At 45.2% G+C, this 17,913-nt stretch overlaps 1 protein-coding gene across 4 annotated transcripts in view; it reads left to right on the top strand.

The window, feature by feature from the left end:
- Nucleotides 1–5,547, top strand: part of Itsn2 (intersectin 2) — a 128,888-nt gene extending 123,341 nt beyond the window's left edge. For all 4 annotated transcript variants that reach the window (XM_076833698.2, XM_077105211.1, XM_076833697.2 and 1 more), the window contains 4 exons: nucleotides 233–315; nucleotides 3,461–3,544; nucleotides 4,016–4,189; nucleotides 4,685–5,547. In XM_076833698.2, coding sequence (XP_076689813.2) covers nucleotides 233–315; nucleotides 3,461–3,544; nucleotides 4,016–4,189; nucleotides 4,685–4,842 — 499 coding nt within the window. In that variant the 3' untranslated portion in view covers nucleotides 4,843–5,547. The remainder of the gene's footprint in view (nucleotides 1–232; nucleotides 316–3,460; nucleotides 3,545–4,015; nucleotides 4,190–4,684) is intronic.
- Nucleotides 5,548–17,913: the final 12,366 nt, after the last annotated feature.

Here is a 17,913-nt window from a genome sequence, read left to right as displayed (position 1 = left end):
ACCTTGCAAGGGTCTGGTGTTTTGTAAGCAGCTGAGAACTGTCTTTGGAAATATCCAATTCAACCTCAATTAGCAACCAGGTTTTTCATCTGAACTAATATCAGGTGTATGATTGAAAACTTGCTAATACTGAGATTAGCAAGAGAAAAAAGAAGGGCAGAGTTGTGGGGCTGTGGTTGAGCCCTGGAGGCCCTGGGAAGTCCCCCATGGCTGTGCTCTGCTTCTCCTGCAGGACAGCGTGGGTCCAGAAAATCAAGGCAGCCTCTGAGCAGTACATTGACACAGAGAAGAAGAAGCGAGAGAAGGCTTATCAAGGTATCTGGTGGTGCCCTGGAGGGTTGGAACCAGTTGCCAGGGGGATGTGGGCAGGGGGGGTCTGGCCCAGGGGACACAAGATCTGCCTCTACAGTGACAGGTGACAGTGACATGAGCTAGCACAGCCCTGGCACCAGCCTTCCCACTGCAGCTGTTCCAAAACTCCCTGAGCCCCCACCACAGACATGGGCACCTGGTACCACCTCTGGGGCTTCCCTTCTCCCTGCAGCGGAGACTATCCTTTCTCTTTCACCACCAGTTCTTCACTCCATTCACGACTAACCTCACACCTGCGGGACTCCTTCTGCTCCCCTGACTCCGCTTCCTGGGCTCTGGAACACTGCTCCTCTGCCCACAGCTCAGTTCCACCTTGACCCTCCAGGGCCATGTCCTGGGCTCTCAGTCTGCTCCTTCTCACTTCCACACCCTGTCCCAGAGCTGGGGAAATGGCTTTTTCAAGGGCATCAATGACCTAATCAGGCTTGGATCACTTCCTTGCTGAAGCTTCCTGGCCCAGTGGCTGAGGTTCTAGGCTCCTCCTTGCCTCTGGACCCCATCACTTCCCGGGGGTCCTCCTAGCCCCAGCCTTCTTTCTTCATCTCCCTCCCAGCTCTTCCTCCCCTTTTACCAGAGTCCGCCCTCCTGAGCACTCTCTCCCTGGGGACCTGCCTCCTCTCTCAGTGAGGTCCAGGCTGCCCTGTCCTCCAGCTCTGACACCAGTTCCTCCCCAGACACCCTGCTCAGCTCTCCCCTCCCCTGTGCCTGTTGGCATTTCCAGTGGGGTTCATAAGCCTCCTTCCAACAGTGGCTCCCCCTCCTGAGAAGCTCTGTGGATGGGAGCATTGCCCTTGACCACCAGACTGAAACTTGCCCTCTGCCTGCCCCCCAGCCTCTCATCTCATCAGCGGCTGAGGCCTGTCCCTCTCTGCCATCATCCTTCCCATCTGCCTGGGCCTTTCCTTTCCAGTGGCATAGACCTTCAGTCTCCCACCAGGTAGAACACCAGGCTCCCTTTCCCTCCACCACCCATCCTCTTCATTTATGTAGTATTCTGTTTACAGAGCTGCTCTTAGCATGCTTCCCTTACTTAGGTACCTCCCCTTTTGCCTCTGAAATGAAAGACAAATTTCTCATGGGCCCATCCCCAGCATTCCCTCCTGCCCAGCCCATCGCCCACCATTTCCTAATCCTGGCCTGTGCCACTCCTGAGTGACCCACTTATGGTACCCAGTCAGGCCTTCCATGTTCATGCTACCTGTCCACCTGAAAGGCTTCACCCACTTCAGTGTTCTTCCCATTCTTCAAGACCCACGTCAGTCACTGCCTCCTTCCTGCTGCCGTAACCAGCCTGGAGCCCCCACTGGGCTTGCACCTGTACCACACTCTGAACTTGAGTCCTCAGTTGCTCTGCTTAAGTCCCCTAAGCCAGTTTTCTGTCTTCAGGACCCTCAGCATCCTCAAGGCAACTCTCTTCCCTCCTGTCACTGGGCTCCGTATTGGTCACAGTGATTGTGTTCACTCTGTTCACAGATCCTCACCAGCTCAGTGTGGCGCCTCCCCACTCCTGGCCCTCTGAACAGAACCGCCAGGGCCCTGGCACTCTCCCTCACCTCCATGTGAATGCCAAGCCCCTCCCAGCCACCCGGCCCAGCTGTGCCCAGACCTGCCTTTGGCCTCCTCCCCAGTGGAGGCCAGGGCTCCATCCACCCCTGCCGTGCCCTGTCCCCACCTCACTTCCTCCTGCCTGCCCAGTCCTCCTGCCAGGCTCCTGGCACTGCAGTTGCAGCTCTTTGTGTTTTCATTCAGGTTTCCCTTATTTTTAAGTTCTGTGCTCCTGAAGGGACGTGTGAACTGGCTTTCACCAATTGAATGTTACTTTAGAGGTACTTTAAAAGCTTGCTATTGAAAAATCAATGAATCATCTCATAAAGCATATAATGATGTCTTAATTGGTCAAAGATGTAAATCAAAATTTTTCTTTTGAGTTTTGCTTACTGTCAATATCTGTATATATTCTGCATTCCATGTGTTCAATTCTTTAGACCTGTGTCGATTACTTACTCTGTGTCAGGCTCTGTGCTACAAGTAACTGAGTCTACAGAGAAGAGTAAGGACAGCCCCTGCCTTCAGGGGACTGAGGGCACATTCTGAGGTGGAGAGAGATAGACCTTTCTTATAGAGAAGGCATACAAGCTTAGAGCTAAAAAAGAAATCAGTAGCTCACCAAGCATCCTGACTGTTTTTGAATACTAACCTGCTTATCTTCATGTTTATCAAGATGAGCCCACTGACTCATCTTTCTCCATATTAAAAGTATTCTAACTCCCTCGTTAAATAGAAACAGACCTTCAGTCAAACTGCCTACTAAGCTATACTGTTTATGTACATGTAATTGGAGTTTCGGTGAATGGTTTAGACTTTGGTACCTGATGTTTACATTTTGGCCCTGCATCTTAAAAGCTCTGAAGGAGTACATTATGATCCTTTCTCAGCCTCAGTTTTTCTCATCTATAAAATGGGGAGCTAACTTATAAGGTTTTTATGCAATTTAAATATATGTAGAGATCTAGCACATGCTTAAAACAGAGTAAGTATCCAATGTTATTTGCTATGAAGTGCTGAATAAATAACATGCATTATTGCTTTGTTAATATTACTACTTGCTAGGTACCTGAGGGTTAATAAAGGATGAATACAACTGTCTATGTGCCACATGGCTCCTCTTTGACAGAAGAGACAGATATTATACAGAATCTCAGACCCAGTAGGCTGTGGAATGCTCATAAATCAGAATAGTGAATACACAGAGGAGGGAAAGGGCCGGGGAGGTAGCTATGAGATTGACTGGGTGGTGAAGCATGAGTAGGATGATGAGGGGCAGGGACTGCAGGTAATGCGTTCCTGTCAGACAACACTGCTCAGGTGCAATAGCTTGTGAGGTTAGAGTAGTTTCATGTCTGGTTAGAAAGACAGACTGTGAGGGCTGAGGGTGTAGCTCAGTGGTAGAGGTGTTCTTAGCACTCACAAGGCCCTGGGTTCAATGCGCAGCATCAAATGTTTTTTAAAGTATCAGGAGAGACTGAGGGTCCACAGCTCATCATCACCGCACAGAGAAATTAATATAACTCATCTCCCTCTTTTGTAGCCCGCTCTCAAAAGACATCAGGCATTGGACGTCTGATGGTGCATGTCGTTGAAGCCACAGAATTAAAAGCCTGTAAACCAAATGGTAAATGCTTCTTTCACTCAATAGACATAGCAATGCCCTGCTCTTTGCTGGTGACCCTCTGTACTCTGAATGATAGGATGCATTTTTAAAGTCAGTGTTCCCAGTGCCACAGAGATGTGATAATCCACTTATTGAACGAGTATTGTCACTCTGGTTCCCCACTAAGTACCAATGCCTGCCTTCCTCAGCGCTTCTGCATTGAAACACACAACGCAGGTTGCACTGGCATCGCCCAGGCTCATGGGGAGGGGGGTTGGCTTTAGAGCTCACAGTCGCTTCCAAGGGTTACAATGAGGCTTCATGCTTGGAACAGAGGCTGTACTGCCAGAACACAGGGCAGACGGGATCTTTCAAGCAGTGGCCCTGCTGCGGTGGTCTCTAGTATTGCAGACCTGGTTCTGCTTGAGGGCGGCCCTGTTCATCAAGCATTTCACCTACCACGCCACATGTCTGTGGTTCATTTCTGTTTAGGAAAGAGTAATCCATACTGCGAAATCAGCATGGGCTCCCAGAGCTACACCACCAGAACCCTCCAGGACACACTGAATCCCAAGTGGAACTTTAACTGCCAGTTCTTTATTAAGGATCTTTACCAAGATGTGCTATGTCTCACTATGTTTGACAGAGACCATTTTTCTCCAGATGGTAAGTATAAGTTGGCTTGGAGGTCAAAAGATGCGCCTAGTTTTCTAGAACTTAGGGTCTGTATCCAGGATGCTCAGCCATTCATACACCCCATGACTACTATGGGAAATGACACAGATTTATGTCATCTCGTTTTAGCCACAGTGGACGCCCTTCCTCAGGGGGAGGGGACAGTGTCAGATGCATTTCAGGTCTTTGACCAGAGTCACTACCTGCACACACCAGCTAAACCCTGAAGGAGTAGAACGTTCTCTGACCAGAGAGACTTGGACTACAAATAGGCAGCTGCCCTTAGACAAATCTGTTGTCATTGTACATGCATCTATTCAGAGTATCAAACAGCCATAAGCCAAAAGAAGTTACTTGTTTTGGTTGTAAAAGTTTTGTAAACCTCTTTTAGACACTTCTCTTGAGGTAGTCTTTTTTTTCCCCCTGCATTTAATAGTTTTATAAAGAACAAAGACTTTGGACCTTTACATGATGTTTATTCACCAGATTTCCTAGGTCGCACTGAAGTTCCAGTGGCAAAAATTCAAACAGAACAGGAAAACAAAGGCCCTACCACCCGTCGACTACTGCTGCACGAGGTCCCCACAGGGGAGGTCTGGGTCCGCTTTGACCTTCAGCTTTTTGAACAAAAAACTCTCCCTTAGGGGATTGGGGAGGACAGCACCAGAGGCTCTGCCCTCAAGACTGGGCTCTCCTGGGACTGAGGAGCATCACTCGGCTTCATCCATCACAAAGCCATGCAAGCTGGGGCCTGTATTTTATTGCACACTAAATCGCTAGCAATCTATGCAAACATGACCTTTCCTCTAAATAAACAAACCCCACAGCACAGTGCCTTGTACTAGTGTTAACATGTTCAGCTGTGTTTAGATGCCAGGTTTCCATTTTCAGGGCTATAAAAGTATTATGTGGAAATGAGGCATCAGACCAACAGATGTTACCACTTGGTGAATGTGTCTACCAGGGGGAGTGGTTTGGTGACACTGGACCATTCCACACCATGTGACCTCTGCTGAGTCACGGCACTCAGAAGGTGAAGGGTTGGGATGAAACGCTGCAGCCTCAGCGCTCCTGCAGCTGATACTGATAGAGCGTCTACTCGTGCACTGAATAAAAACAGAAACTTGATCCTTTTCTTCCTAACTAGATTTTATCATTCTCTGCTATGACAATATAGATTGAAATATAAAGGGGGAAGCTTGATGTACTTTAAATACTGTGAATTCTAATAATGTGGAAAATATTTTTCAACTTTAATTTTCTGAAGTATAAATTATTTATGTAAATTCCTTGTTTGCATATTTCATAGGACATGCATCTTTAAGCTTTATCATTGCCAATATGTACAGAAGAGAATAAAAATAAAAGTTTATGAAGTTATCTTTCAAAGTATGACTGATTTATTTTCTACATGAAACACTTTTAAAAGGTAATTTCAGAGGCTGCTTATAGTGAAACCGAATTTCTTTTCTGGTACAATGGGGAAAAACCAAAGATGGGGTGACAATATGGCGAAGAGACCCAAGGCCTAGCTTGACTCTGCCATCAACCTGCTTTGTAACTTTGGTGAATCTGTGTTTCATGTTCCTGGGGCAAATTTTCTTCACTGGCCACAATGGAAAATATAATTCAATATATTCAAATTTTTTTAATCCATCATTGACTCATTCCATATATTGGTCCTAGACAATGATTGGATAAAACAGACAAAAAGAAGAAGAAACAGCATTTGGAATTGACAAAAAACAACTGAACATTTTGCTCACGTACAGCAAAGTCTGGCAGGTCAGCACAGCCTCACTGAGCAAGCAAACTGCTGGCCATCTCTCAGGTTTGGAAAAATGCATGTGTGGTTCTGGAGCTAACTGTGGGCTAATGTCAGAATGCCTGCCATGTCCCTAATGATCGGGCACGTTTAAAACCAGTTCTGGGGTTTTTTGTTTGTTTTTTAGCTGTAACTGCAGAACAATCCTCCTCTTCCAAGGACTACTGGGGACTTTAATTCTCACTAGATGAGCTGTGACTAGTACCACTTCTCCATCTTGAGACAAGTCAGGGTTCTTTGGGCAGATTTAGGACAGAGTCACCCGCCTGATCTGAGTAAGATGGCTTCAGTGACCTTGGAGGATAATGCACGTCAGTAATGCACCCAGCAGCTCCATCATCCTCTGGAAGGACACTTGGCCAAAGGGTAACTCCACCTTCCTAAAGAGGATCCACTTCTTAGCAATCTGGCTTTGTTACCAAGTGTGTCAGAGGAGAAAGTGTCCCCTGGGGGCATTACTGGGACTGACTTGGAGTGGGACACTATTCGTAAAACCTGGATATTGGCCCCGAGCCAGCACTGTGCCTCTCTGAGCATCAAATATTAGGGGATAATAATCCATCTTGCTGTTAAAATTCTCAACTCTAGGTTCCTGTTTCATTACCAGAGCTCCATAAACAGTAAGTGCTACTATCTGGACATTTCTTGCAATATCCTTCCACTCCTCGAGGGGAAAACCATATTCCCAATACTTTAACTGTTGTAGGACATGGCAGACCGAAGTCCGTGAAGCTTTATTACCTTGTGCCAATGGTGGCCTTGCCTGGCCATCCCCTGCAGGGAGGCCAGGTGCTTCCCCAGGACCTCGGCTGTCATCACTCTTCTTTCTACGGGCTGTGGCCCCCATCTCTGTTCATGATCCCCAGCCGCCCAGGAGCGGGGTCTCTGCTGTCGGGTCCCTAAAACCTAGTGACAGAAGAGAAGGACTGAGTGTGGTGTAAGGCCGTGGAGGCTCACCGGAGCAGAGGGACCTAGAATCCTGCCCCACACCCGGTCCTTCTGCCAAGCTGAGTCTCAGTGGGCTCTGCACCACCTCCTGCCTCGCTTGTCTCCTCTGTTCTCTGCGCTCTCCCGTGAGATCTCCATCCTCAGCTGCATGGACCTTAGTGTGCAGAGACCTGCTATCCACACGGGATCCCCTGCCACTGTGCTCAGACCAGCCAGGTGTTCCCAGCACCCTCGCACCCTTCAGTTAGGGACAACTGTGACAGGGTCCTAGCCTACAGATCAGAGGAGTGACGTGCGCACCTCAGTCCTGGCCCACATATGCTAGGGCAGAACTCATCCCAAATTGCTTCCCCTTTATGGTTGACATGAATGAGTTTCCTGGAAGCCAGGTGCTGAAGATGACAAAGCCCCATCAGAAGAGTCCTGAAAGGGGGCCAGCCTGCGGACGCACCCACCCAATACTGAGGCATGAACAAGAGCAAACCTCTGTGTGTTTAAACCACTATCTACTGTTTGGTGACAGCAAATAACCTTCGCTACCATAAGAGTAGAGCTGACTAGTCACATGAAGATCTGAAATAAACAAGTGGGTCATCACACCAAAAAGCTTCTATACAGCAAAGGAAACAAAAAATGAGGAATAGGAGAAAATACTTGCAAACTATATAGCCAATAAGGAGTCAGTATTCAAAATACATGAGGAGGGGCTGGGGATGTGGCTCAAGCGGTAGAGCGCTTGTCTGGCATGCGTGTGGCCCGGGTTCGATCCTCAGCACCACATACCAATAAAGATGTTGTGTCTGCTGATAACTAAAAGAATAAATAAATATTTAAAAAAAATACATGAGGAAATTATACAACCCAATAGCAGAAAAGCTGAGAACTCAATTTAAAAATGGGAAAGTTATGAACTGCAGTAGAGTGGGTAGAGAGAGAAGAGGGGAGGGGAGGGGAGGGGAGGGGGATAGTAAAGGATAGGAAAGGCAGCAGAATACAACAGACCCTAGTATGGCAATATATAAATCAATGGAAGTGTAACTGATGTGATTCTGCAATTTGTATACGGGGTAAAAATGGGAGTTCATAACCCACTTGAATCAAAGTGTGAAATATGATATATCAAGAACTATGTAATGTTTTGAACAACCAACAATAAAAAAAATTTAAAAAAAAAATAATAAATAAAAATGGGAAAGAGCTTGAATAGATTTGGGGTATTTACCCAGGGATTCTTTACCACTGAGCTACATCCACATCCCTTTTTATTTTTAATTTTGAGACATGGTCTCACTAAATTGCTTAGGGTCTCACTAAATTGCTGAGGCTGGCCTTGAACTTGTGATCCTCCTGCCTCAGCCTCCTGAGTTGTGAATAGATATTTTTTTAAAGAAGACAAATGATAATAGCCACAAGAAAAGATGCTCAACACCACTAATCAGGGAAATGTAGATTGAAACCACAGTAAGATACCATATCACACCTGTTAGGTTGTCAGTTACAACAAGTCAAATTAACAAGTGTGGGTGAGTATATGGAGAAAAGGGAACACATGTCCTCTTTCAGGAGAACATAAACAGCCATTATGAAGAACAATATGGAGGCTTCCCAAAATTTAAAAACAGAACCTCTATATTGTCCAGTTACTTCACAACTGAGCATACATATTTGAAGGAAATAAAACCATGTCTTGAATAGATATTTTCACTGCCATGTTTATTGCAACATTATTCACAACAGCTAAGACACATAAACTAAGTGTCCATTGATAGGTGAATTGGTAAAGACAAGGAAGTCCTATCGTTTGTCACAACATGGATGAACTTGGAGGACATCATTCGCAATGAAACAAGCCAGTCCCAGAAAGAAAACACTGCAAAAACTGGTTGATGTGTGAAATCTAAAAAAGCTGAACTCAGAGAGCAGGTGTCAGGTGAGAGGTGAGAAAAGGGGGAGACCTTGGTCAAAGGCTGTCCACTTTTAGTCATGATGCTCTAGAGACCCACTGTACAGCATGGTGACTAAGTTATTAATACTCTATTATATACCATTGGACCTCCCTATTCATGGATTCTACATCCATGGATTTAATCAACTGCAGATCCAAAATATTTGGGGGAAAAACTGTATCTGTACTGAACATTTAGACTTTTTTCCTGATCATTACTTTCTAAACGATACATCAGAACTATTTAAAAGGGCATTTATATTGATCTAGGCATCTTAAGTAATCTAGAGATGACTTAAAGTACATAGGAGGATGTGCATAGGGTATGTGCAAAAATTACACTATCTAAGGGGCTCGAGCGTCACATGCTGTGGGATTCAGAGCATCCTAGAAACAATCCCACAGATACCAAGGGACAACTGGACCTGAAACTTGCTGAGAGAGTGGATCTTAAGTGTTCTCACCACACACACAGTAACAATGTGGAGTGAAGGGTATATTAATATGTACATGAAATCCTCACTCACATTCAATATTTTAAAAAATTGAATGGAGGGGGGCTCCTTTGCTCTCAAATATAATTATGCTCAGAAAAAGCTGATGAGGAAAGCAGTCTGGTAACCTGCCATCTAAGGAGAATTAAATCATTTGACTCCAGAGAGACTGGGACAACAACAGGCTGAGGAGAAGCTGGGTCCCAAAATATCCAACCAGGTTTTCAAACTGGAGAGAGGAGATGGTCCTTGGCCCTCTGCGTGTGGCTGGTGGAAGGAGAAATCAAAGATGTGCAGCTGTCCACTCACAACAGGTCCTGGACCCTTCGCCTACCGCAGGCGCTTCCCCAGGGGCTAACCCCAGGCTTCAGGGCTTGTGGGAGAGGGATCGGGGGCACAGGCCAGGAGCTGCTGTGCCCACCAAACCGTGAGCACTGGGTGGAAAACTGATGGCAAAATCCCTGCATATAAACCGCCTCTTAAGGCTGGGGCAGCTCTCCTGGCATGCACGAGGCCATGGGTTCAATCCCAGCACCACTAAAAGAAAATAAAGGTAAAATAAAAGAACTTTTAGATATTTAACATCTCATTTTGCTTTACCCCTTTTTGTATAAATTTCAGTTCAAAAAAGTCCCCACCTACTGTGACTGAACTGAAAACAAGATTTTTGGTCAGGCTTGGATGTGAGAAGTGATCAATGGTAGAAAAATGGTGGGAGGACGCAGACTCATGGAACAGAGCTGAGACGACCTTAGAGGGCAGCTCCTTTCTGCCAAGGGTCTCTTGAAAGTGGGGTCCAAGGTCCCACATCTGCCACCGTCTGAGCCTCAAGACCCAAGGCTTTCCCACCCAGAGTGCCCCCCCCCAGCAGCAGCTCCAAGTCGAGGCAGCCCCACTGGTTCTTGTGCATGGAGTCACTGTCCCCTTCTGCCACGTCCTCTCTGCCCCTTTCCTGGGCTACTGCCTCCTCTGCCCCCAGGAGCCTAGTTTTGAGGGAAGGCTTTGCTGGGGGCTCTGCTTTTGAGGTGGAGGATACGGTCTTGGGGATGCTGCCAAATCCTGCCAACCAGGCCCTGCCCCAGGTCTCGCTCACCAGACCCTTCTTCTCAGCCTCTTTGTTCTTGCGGAGCTGGGAGAAACGGAACTGCCTTTCAAAAGCAAGCTGACTGAGGTCGGTCGTCTTCTCCTTACCAAACAGACGCTTCTTTTCCATACAGATAGGCCTTTCAGGACTTTGGAGAAAAGAAGATACATTATCTCAACTCAGAACAAACTGAACTGTACCATTCTAAGGAATTCATTTAATGAACTCTGTGTTCATTATAAAAAGGAAAAGTCATCGAGACATCAGTTAGCTGTCCCTCTGCTATGGATTGGATGAGACCCCTAAAGGTCCTTACGGGAACTCTAGGTTCCCAGGTTGGTAGTATGGGGAGGTGCTGTGAGGCCTACTGGGAGGGTCACAGGTCATGGGTGCATGTCATTGAAAGGGACCATGGGACCTTGGTCTTTTCCTTTTTCTCTCTCTGCTTCCAGAATCCTGATGTGAGCAGTTTGCTCCTACAAGTATTCTTGCCATGATGTACTTCCCTCAACAATGGCCCAAAGCAGTTGGGACCACCTCATCGTGGACTTGAACCTTGAAAACTGAGCTACGTAAACCTTTTCTCTTTGTAAGCTAATTGCTTCAGGTATTTCACTGTGATGATGTGAAGCTGGCTAATACAGCTCTCAGTCTCTCTGCCCCACCCACACCCCTGCTGGCACAGTCTGCAGGTAAGCAGGGGTCCTGGGACCCTTCTCCAGCTGTGGCTGAGGCACAGAGAGAGTTGTGATGAGGGATTAATAGACAGCCTCCAGTGCTCAAGCCCGAAAGTCAGCAAAACTGGAGCTTCTGCTTCCTACATCTGCAGAGAAAGCCAGCGCGATGAGAAACAGAAATGAAGCAGGTTCACAAGAAGAAGTGACAGTGAAAACCACATAGTCCCAGAAAGGAAGGGACTGATCTCTTGTCCCTCATGCAGTCTGGCTTTCTGGCCTTGTCTTTCACAATATGCTGGTGCTTTCTAACATATGTACCTCCCCTGCCCCCCATTTCTTTAACTTGAGAAGGATTATGTTCTTTGTTAATCAAACTGCTTCTGACTCATCTGACCACCTTGTGCTTAAGTCCTTTCTTACTTGGTCAGCTGTGTGAGGCACCCAGAGGGCTGTCACCAAAAGGCTGCAGGTAACCCACCCCCATCTCTTTTCTCCCTCTGTTTACTCATCCCCCACCACTCTCTAGTTGAGCACTGGGAACACAGCCCTGCCCTCAGGGGCTGGCTGCTGGGAGGGTGGGCCATGCTACTGTGGGACTTTCTTGCGGCACCGAAGTGGCCAGTGATAGAGCAAGGACACTCATGACCCCAAGGGTCAGGAGCTGTAAACATGCAGACTTGACCAGAGACTCCTGTGGATAATATGTATTTCTTTTCTTTTTTGAGATGAAGCCAAAAAGGATGTCAGGGCCCAGATGGCACCTCGTGTGCCTGTTAAGGGGACTGCATATGTTTGAGAGGGTTACGGGAAGCTCCCGAGAGTTCTCAGCTGATTGCTCCTGAGACATCACTCAAGCTGTTAGGCAGAGACTCGACTGGAAGAGACCAGACTAAAGAAGCAGGACCAGCTGAGGCACTGCAACATCAGAGGCTGGGGAACCAGAGAGGGGAAAGGAAGAGGAGAGAGAAAGAGAATGCCTTTGACTCACGGCGGGATGAGAAGTTAGGTTATTATTAATGTTCAAATAAAAATGGTTTTAAAAAGGGCTGAGGATGCGGATCAGTGATAGAGCATTTTTCTAGAATGTATATAAGGCCCTGAGTTTGAACCCCAGCACTACAGACACTTCCACTTCTGTAGTGAGTGTCAAAATTTGCATTCTGCTGCAACAACTAGTGGGAACCAGAAAATCTACCCCAAACACTCATAACTGTAAAGCCATTGGATATCTGTGGAAACAATTCCAGAAAGGGGAGAGGCTTTCCAGACTGAGCTGACAATCTCCAGCTAAGCCCTGCTTCCACACTTCCCTTGGAGCATTTCAAGTACCAGGGTAGAAACTGATTCCTCTGTGCTCTGAGGATCTTTGGTGGGTTATTTTTCCTCCTGGGACCTGGTAGCTGACCTCACAGTTAGGCATTTAATCTTGTTCTCAACATCTCCTCCCCCAGTGGGCAAGTCAAGCTACGTATTTGAGTTAGGTTCCCCAGTGGAGTGAGGGAGGAGACTCTCCAGACCCCTGAGCACAGACAGACCTCTTCAGAATGTTTTCCTATGAAAAGAATCAAACAGGAATTCTAGAACCGCACAACAAAATGGCTGAAAATAAGAACTCAGCAGATGGGTTTAACAACAGATTATCAGACACAATGAAAGAGATTTTTAAAAATCTAGAATCAAATATGGAGAGACAAAAAGAATAGAAAATTCACAAGAAAAGTAAGAGCCATAAAAGGTCACAGTGAGAAAATCTAAAATATTTTTAACTGGAGTACCCAAAAGAGAAGAGAGAGGGAATATAGCAGCAGTAACAATCAAAGAGAAAATGACTCAGACCGTTCCAAAATCAGCTAAAGACATGAATCTACAGACACAAGACAAACCATGAATTCCAAGTAGAAAAAGAAATCCACATCTGGAAACATCCCATAACACTACAAAAAAAAAAAAATCAAAGAATGAGAAAATCCTGAAAGTATCCAGGGAAAAGAGATAAATTACTTTGAAAAGAACAACAGTAAGACTGGCACTTGATTTCTTAATTAAAAGAGTGACAACAAGATATATGTTAAAACAAAATAACTTCCAACCTAGTATTCTTTATTGTGTAAAAGCATGCTTTTATAAATGAAGGTGACTTTACTGTCATGTGTATCTAAAAAGAACACATAAATTTTTTTTCTTTTAAATGAAGGTAGGGGGCTGGGGTTGTGGCTCAGCAGGAGAGTGCTTGCCTAGTACGTGTGAGGTCCTGGGTTCAATCCTCAGCACCACATAAAAATAAATAAAAACAAAGGTATTATAGTGCACAATGTAATTCTGGTGACTGAGGAGGCTGAGGAAGGAGGATCACAAGTTCAAAGCCAGCCTCAGCAATTTAGTGAGGCCCTAAGCAACTTGGTGAGACCCTGTCTCAAAATTTAAAAACAAAAAAGGACGGGGCTGGGGATGTGGCTCAGTGGTAGCGCGCTCGCCTGGCATGCGTGCGGCCCAGGTTCGATTCTCAGCACCACGTACAAACAAAGATGTTGTGTCCGCCGATAACTAAAAAATAAATATTAAAAAATTCTCTCTCTCTCTCTCTCCTCTCTCACTCTCTCTTTAAAAAAAAAAAAAAGGACTGGGGACCCATCATTATGCACAACTATAATGCACCAATAAAAAATCTGGACAATAGGAAAAAATTGGAGGGAGGGCTGGGAATGTAGTTCAGTGGTAAAGCACCCCTGGGTTAAATCTTCAGTGATAGATAGATAGATAGATAGATGGATGAAATGTGAAAGACTATTTACTATATAATTCCAAACATATGACACTCTGGAAAAGAAAAATCTATGAAGATAGTAAAGAGATCAGTGGTTGCTGAGAATGGGGGCAGGGGATAAAGTGGTAGAGCACAGATGATTTGGGGTATAGTGAAAATATCCTGTAAGATACTGTAATGAGAGCTCCACATCACTATACATTGTTAAATCCCATAACATGGTACACCACCAAAAATGAACTGTCACATAAATCATGGACTGATTATGTCAATGTGCTTTCATTGACTGTAATGCACTATTGTGGCAAAGGATGTCCACAGTGGAGGGAGACGTGTATCTGTGGACAGAGGATATAAAGGAACTGTCTCAGTATTTTCAGTATTTTACGTGAACATAAAACTTTCTGGGAAAACTAAAATGTATTATGTTAAAAAAAAAAAGGATAAGTAAGCATTTTAAAGCTAATAGAAGCTGAAAGGGTCCCCATAAGCAAAAACACACTTAGGGAAATTATAAAAATGATTTTTATTTGTTTACTAGTTGTGAAGGATATACTGAAGTATTTATAAATGATACAACTTGAGGCCTAGAAATTCTTCTAGGAAAGATTTGCTTCAGAAAAGAAAGAACAAAAGTCATAGTGAATCAAGGACCTAGGAATTAGGCCAGAGACTCTGCACCTAATTAAAAAAAAAAAAAAAAAAAAGCAGGCCCAAATCTCCATCATGTCGGAGGTCCTGACTTCCTTAAAAGACTCCTAAAGCACAAGAAGTAAAATCAAGAATCAATAAATGGGATGGATTCAAACTAAAAAGCTTCTTCTCAGCAAAAGAAACAATTAATTGATGAAGTGAAGAGAGAGCCTACAGAGTGGGAGCAGGTTTTTACCACACATACCTCAGATGGAGCACTAATCTCCAGGATGTCTAAAGAACTCAAAAAACTTAACACCAAAAAAACAAATGACCCAATCAATGAATGGGCTAAGGAAACGAGAGATACTTCACAGAAGAAGATATACAACAAATTTATGAAAAAAATGTTCAACATCTCCAACAATTAAAGAAATGCAAATCAAAACTACTCTAAGATTCCATCTCACTCCAGTCAGAATGGCAATTATCAAGAAACCAAGTAACAATAAGTGCGGGCAAGGTTGTGGGGGAAAAGGTACAGTGATTCATTGCTGGGATTGCAAAATGGTATAACCAGTTTGGAAAACAGTATGGAGACACCTTAGAAAACTTGGATTGGAACCACTATTTGACCCAGTTCTCCCTCTCCTCTATCCCCAAAGGACTTAAAATCAGCATGCTACAGAGATGCAGCCACCTCAATGATTATAGCAGCTCAATTCACAATAGCTAAACAGTGGAAGCAGCCTAGATGCCCTTCAATAGATGAATGGATAAAGAAACTGTGGTAGAGATACACAGTGGAATACTACTTAGCCTTTTATTTTTAAATATCTTCATTTTATTTGGGATCTGTTATTTGTGTTTCATGCTGTTCTCTACATATACTGCCTAACACAAAGGTGATGATAGTAAAAACAAGAAAACCATAAGTCACTAAAAAAAAAAAAAAATGACTAGTTATAAAACTTACATTAGGAAGTACCCCAAACTGCAGGTGCAACAAGCATTTGCTTGTTCATTTGGGTGCTCTCTCCATACCTGAATGCCTTACTTTTCCTGGGTACCCCAGAGGCTTTATGAGACTCTTTCGGAATCACGTTTTGCAGAGTGAAAATGAACGGGGGCCATTTGGCGTGCAGTCTGTCCTTGGTTTCCTTGAGCTCTTTGGCGAAGTATTGTTTTCCTGTAGGAAAATAAAACATCTAAGTCAACACTCTTAAAAACAGCCCCAGTGGGTCTTGGGCTGGAGCATCATTGACAATTAGCAGTCTCTAAGCCTGAAGTCCCTGACCCCAGAGCACCTGTCTCATATCGACGGCTGGCTCTGGCCTCTTCCTCTGCCTTTTGCTGTCTTCGCAGCAGAGGACCACAAAACGGAGGGACTGGAGCCTGCAAAAAAAGTGACACACTTTGAGACCCAAAATGCGTTAGTATTTAGGCTGTTCACACCTGGGCAAAGCATTCTAGGCCTTTCTGTACCCTGAGAACAGAGGCCCAGGAGCACCCCGTCCACAGAGCAGGGGAGAGTAGACAGCGGCTGCCTCCATGGAGCAGAGGGAAAGAGGTAGCCTGCTCCCTCTGGCTCGGTCCTGCTGTGGCTGGGCCACTACATGCCATGCCTAGGCCAGATCCTGTCCTGAAGGGTCTCTCAGTCTAGAACAGACAGGTCACACACAGTGACAATCTAGTCTTGAGAGAAGCCAGCTCAGGACACTGCAAGAGCACAAGGAGCGCTCCAACCACCGAGGAGGAAGGAGGCCCTTGGGGAAGCCGCTGCAGAGGGGAATGTTCGCAGGTCATTTTATAAGTTTTTTTTTCTCTCCTCCTGATTATAAGCCTTGGGCTTTTCCCTGTAGTTCCTCACAACACTTAACCCAATGCTGCACCCGAGGGTCTAGGTGCCGTGCCAAGCATCTCAGACAGGACTCTGCACCTAATAGAAAAAAAAGCAGGCCCAAATCTCCATCATGTCAGAAGCCCTGACTTCCTTAACAAGACTCCTATAAAGCACAAAAAGTAAAATCAAGTATCAATAAATGGGATAGATTCACACTAAAAAGCGCATGACCAAAAGAACCTGATCTGGCTTGGGTTTCTGCAAGAAGCAAAATAAACCACATCTCTCTTCAGGGTGAGACATATTACTAAAACAAACAAACAAACAAACAAAACAAAACAAAAAAAACCCCACAACTAACAGCAATATCTGATGGCTAATTCTGTTGTCCAGGAGCAAAACTAAAACCTGCATCTCTCCGTTTTAACTGGTTCACTGGTAGCTGAGGCAGCTGAAGTCTCAGTCAGTAGGATTCCAACTCTTGGCTCTTCTGGGCAGCCTTCCTGCGACCCCATACACCTTCTGCAGAGAGGAGCCTCCTAAGTCCCATTGACTCTGTATAGATCCTGTGACAAGTCACGCTCCACTGTACACACTGTCCCCGGGCCTCTCTTCCTCTGTTGGAGGCCAGTGAACAAATGAATACATGAAAGAGCAAATTTCTCACACAGATACATTATGCAACCATCTAAGTTCTTTGGGTTCCTATTCTAATAGTCAGGGAAAGGCTTATTTGGATATTTAGAAAAGGGATAGAGAATAACTCTGAGAACTCGCAGGCTGGGGGGAGGTAGCTCAATGACAGAGAACTTGCCTAGCATGTGTGAAGCCCAGAGCTCCCTCCCAGCACACACACACAGAAGCACTAAAATGACCAGGTTTTCCCAGCTCCAGCACTCCTAAGGATAAATAAATAAAAGACGCCTACCGTGCTTTTCCACAATTTGGTTTCTTTCTCTTCCTATAGAAAGGATCATCATAATGATCCCTAGATACAATTTCTTTTAGGAAAAAAACACACCTAAGAGCAAATCACTGTACAAGAACTGTTTGCAAGATTCATAAAAACCAAATAGCCAAATGCTCATTTTTAGATAAACACACAGCTTCAAAGGGTTATAAGAGGCTTTGGCAGAAATTTAGACTGCAGTGAAAGTCCACCATCTTTTACAAGGAATCATGCAGTTTTAGTCTGAAATCACCAAAGAGCCTTGTTTTGAGAACTTTCTGCTCCACAAGGCAGTCGCTCTTTGGGTCATTTTAATCATGAGGAAGTTTATCCTTAGACTGAGGGTGATTCTGCCCTGTAACTTCCTGGTGCAGACGTGAGTTCACACGCCTGCCCATCAGTCACAGGTCTGCCTTTCATACACTTAGTATTTACTCCCCTTCGGGCCAGCTCCTGGGTAAACACCCACCTCTCTCCACTCCTCCTGCTATGAAGTGGGGCTGAGACTCCACCCTCTTCTAAAGGTTCTATAGCTGTGTGGCAATAGGAGTGA

This window comes from Callospermophilus lateralis, chromosome 14 (assembly GCF_048772815.1).
Source record: "Callospermophilus lateralis isolate mCalLat2 chromosome 14, mCalLat2.hap1, whole genome shotgun sequence".
Classification (NCBI taxonomy): domain Eukaryota; kingdom Metazoa; phylum Chordata; class Mammalia; order Rodentia; family Sciuridae; genus Callospermophilus; species Callospermophilus lateralis.
This window is presented reverse-complemented; position numbering and strand designations above follow the sequence as displayed.